The 2,192-nt window shown below is 36.3% G+C and overlaps 1 protein-coding gene across 4 annotated transcripts in view; it reads left to right on the plus strand.

Annotated features, from left to right (window-relative positions):
- The window catches only part of ABCA4 (ATP binding cassette subfamily A member 4), a 122,193-nt gene extending 120,268 nt beyond the window's left edge, over window positions 1–1,925 (plus strand). For all 4 annotated transcript variants that reach the window (XM_072419855.1, XM_072419856.1, XM_072419858.1 and 1 more), the window contains one exon: window positions 313–1,925. In XM_072419855.1, the coding sequence (XP_072275956.1) occupies window positions 313–426 (114 nt within the window). In that variant the 3' untranslated portion in view covers window positions 427–1,925. The remainder of the gene's footprint in view (window positions 1–312) is intronic.
- Window positions 1,926–2,192: the final 267 nt, after the last annotated feature.

The following is a 2,192-nucleotide window of genomic DNA, read 5'->3' on the forward strand; positions in this document are numbered from 1 at the left end:
GGGGGGGGCTTATTTTTCATTTTTACCTAAAAAGGGGGGGCTGTCTTATTTGATGGCCCTGCCTTATCATCGGGGAAACACGGTACCACACATTATCTAAAAAGAAATATTATAGCTCAGGTTTGGCTAAAGTTGTGCTTAGGCCTCAACAAACCAATTGAGAAAACCTAGTCTTTAACAAAAACTACAACTTTGTTTTTTACCCATACAACTATCTAGGACTTTGTTCCAGTCTACATCTCATGCTCCAACCTTTGAACATTTACAAACCTAATTCAAATATTAAATGTTCTTGTAATTTTTTCTTTACAGGTATTTGTAAATTTTGCTAAACAGCAAACAGAAGATGAAGATATCCGTTTACATCCTCGTATAGCTGGAGCTACAAGAGATGTCAAAGTTGCACCTGCCCCTCCACCAAAATAAAACTCATTTATTTAAGAAAAAGGTTTTGGATACTCTAAGTATCAATTTAATTCATCAGATGTGACAGTGGATACCTGAGATGATCGCATCTACAGGAACTCTAGAAGGCTGTAACTCTGTATACAAATCTAGGACAGGGTACTTGCTGCACCTTACTAAGGAACAGCTTCCTAGTGCAAAACAAGCAGTATTTTTCAGAAACCATCTGCAAAAGTGCTGCTTTATTGCATGCTCCATATTTTATTGTTTTGGTTGATTTTTTTTTGCATGTTGGAGTGCAAAGTGTACTAAAGGTGTACAAGAAAGGTATTGTAATATCCTTTGAAGCTATGGCTTAAATTTCAGGCATCTTAACTCTTTATGGGCTGAGAATTTCTATTCACCGCATATCTTCTAAAAGTAATACACAAATCCAATGTGAAAACAAATCAATCCCCAGCAAGACTGCCTGGCAGACTAACAATTGATATCAAGGTACAGCTCCTAAATGCACAATGCTAACAAATTCAGAACAAAAACTACTACCCAACCCCTTCAGTGGATCTGCAAAGTTCAGCTGTTCCCTTTTAAGTCTCAATATTTGAGGCAGTACTTACAAATTATATTAAGAGGCAATTCTATTGTGCTCATTTAATCCCTTCATCTATCTGTAGGTGAGACTTGTCATTCTAGCATCTATTATTTTTATTTCAATTTAATAATATTACTATGGAATCAGTAAAGGTGGATTAACAGAGATATTGTTTTAGAAGCTCAGCAAGTAAGGATACCAGAGCTTGGTTACACCTAATAAAGCTCAACGGAAATAGATATGCAGTCACATAGATTTTGTACTAACAACCACCATTTCCCTGGTCTAACTTCTCCTTTCACATTCCTATTATAGCAGCAGTACAGGGAATCTAAAAAACACTGTGCAGTTCTACCATGTGCACATAAAGGAACATGTATTTAAAGGCACATCACAGCAAATGAATCACAAATCAAAATTTCAGTATTAATTTAAGTATCAATTTCACTTTCCGTAAAAATGATTTGTTCTTTTAAAAATGTTAAAACAATGTCATTATAATGTGTTAGCTTTACTGAAGGATGTCCCGTTTCCAGCCATTCTGCTTGCAGCCTTGTTTGGAGTACACCTTGCTATGCCATGGAAGTTCTGCAAGAGCAGATCCTGTCTCTATTCAGTACCACTATACAGGAGTGGCCAAGAATAGATTGTTTTCAAAACTTTGAACCAGGCCATGCTGTTGGGGATAGAATCAAATAATATTAACTTAGAGGGACAAGTAGAAATGCATAACGTCTGGTGAAAATGTATAATTTAAACTTTAGTTCATTCTTATGCAGGCAAATATTGGATCTTTTTCAAATGACAAATGTAATGACACTGTGTATTGCCTGTATGAATATATTAAATTACAATATGACTGCTAAATAATTCATAGACTTGCTTTGTTCTTTTTCACATGCGCAATAATAAAGCTTAGTTGACTGAAGTTTTTGTTTGTGTAATATCTGAAAATGAAGTGCAACAAGTGATATGAAAAATTGCACAACATAGGCTTCTTCAATTTAGGCTATGTACCCGTGAGATGATTCCCACCCAACCCAAATGGTCGGGATTCTCTCGTTCAAGAATCTGACATGTGTACAGCAGTCACCTGACATCATTCTTGGATCTGTCCTGACAGATAGGGATGAGCGAGAATGCCTCTGGTATAAGTACAACCTGGTGACCGTGGGAACTGAACTGAAGATGAACT

Source organism: Pyxicephalus adspersus, chromosome 8 (genome assembly GCF_032062135.1).
Source record: "Pyxicephalus adspersus chromosome 8, UCB_Pads_2.0, whole genome shotgun sequence".
Lineage (NCBI taxonomy): Eukaryota > Metazoa > Chordata > Amphibia > Anura > Pyxicephalidae > Pyxicephalus > Pyxicephalus adspersus.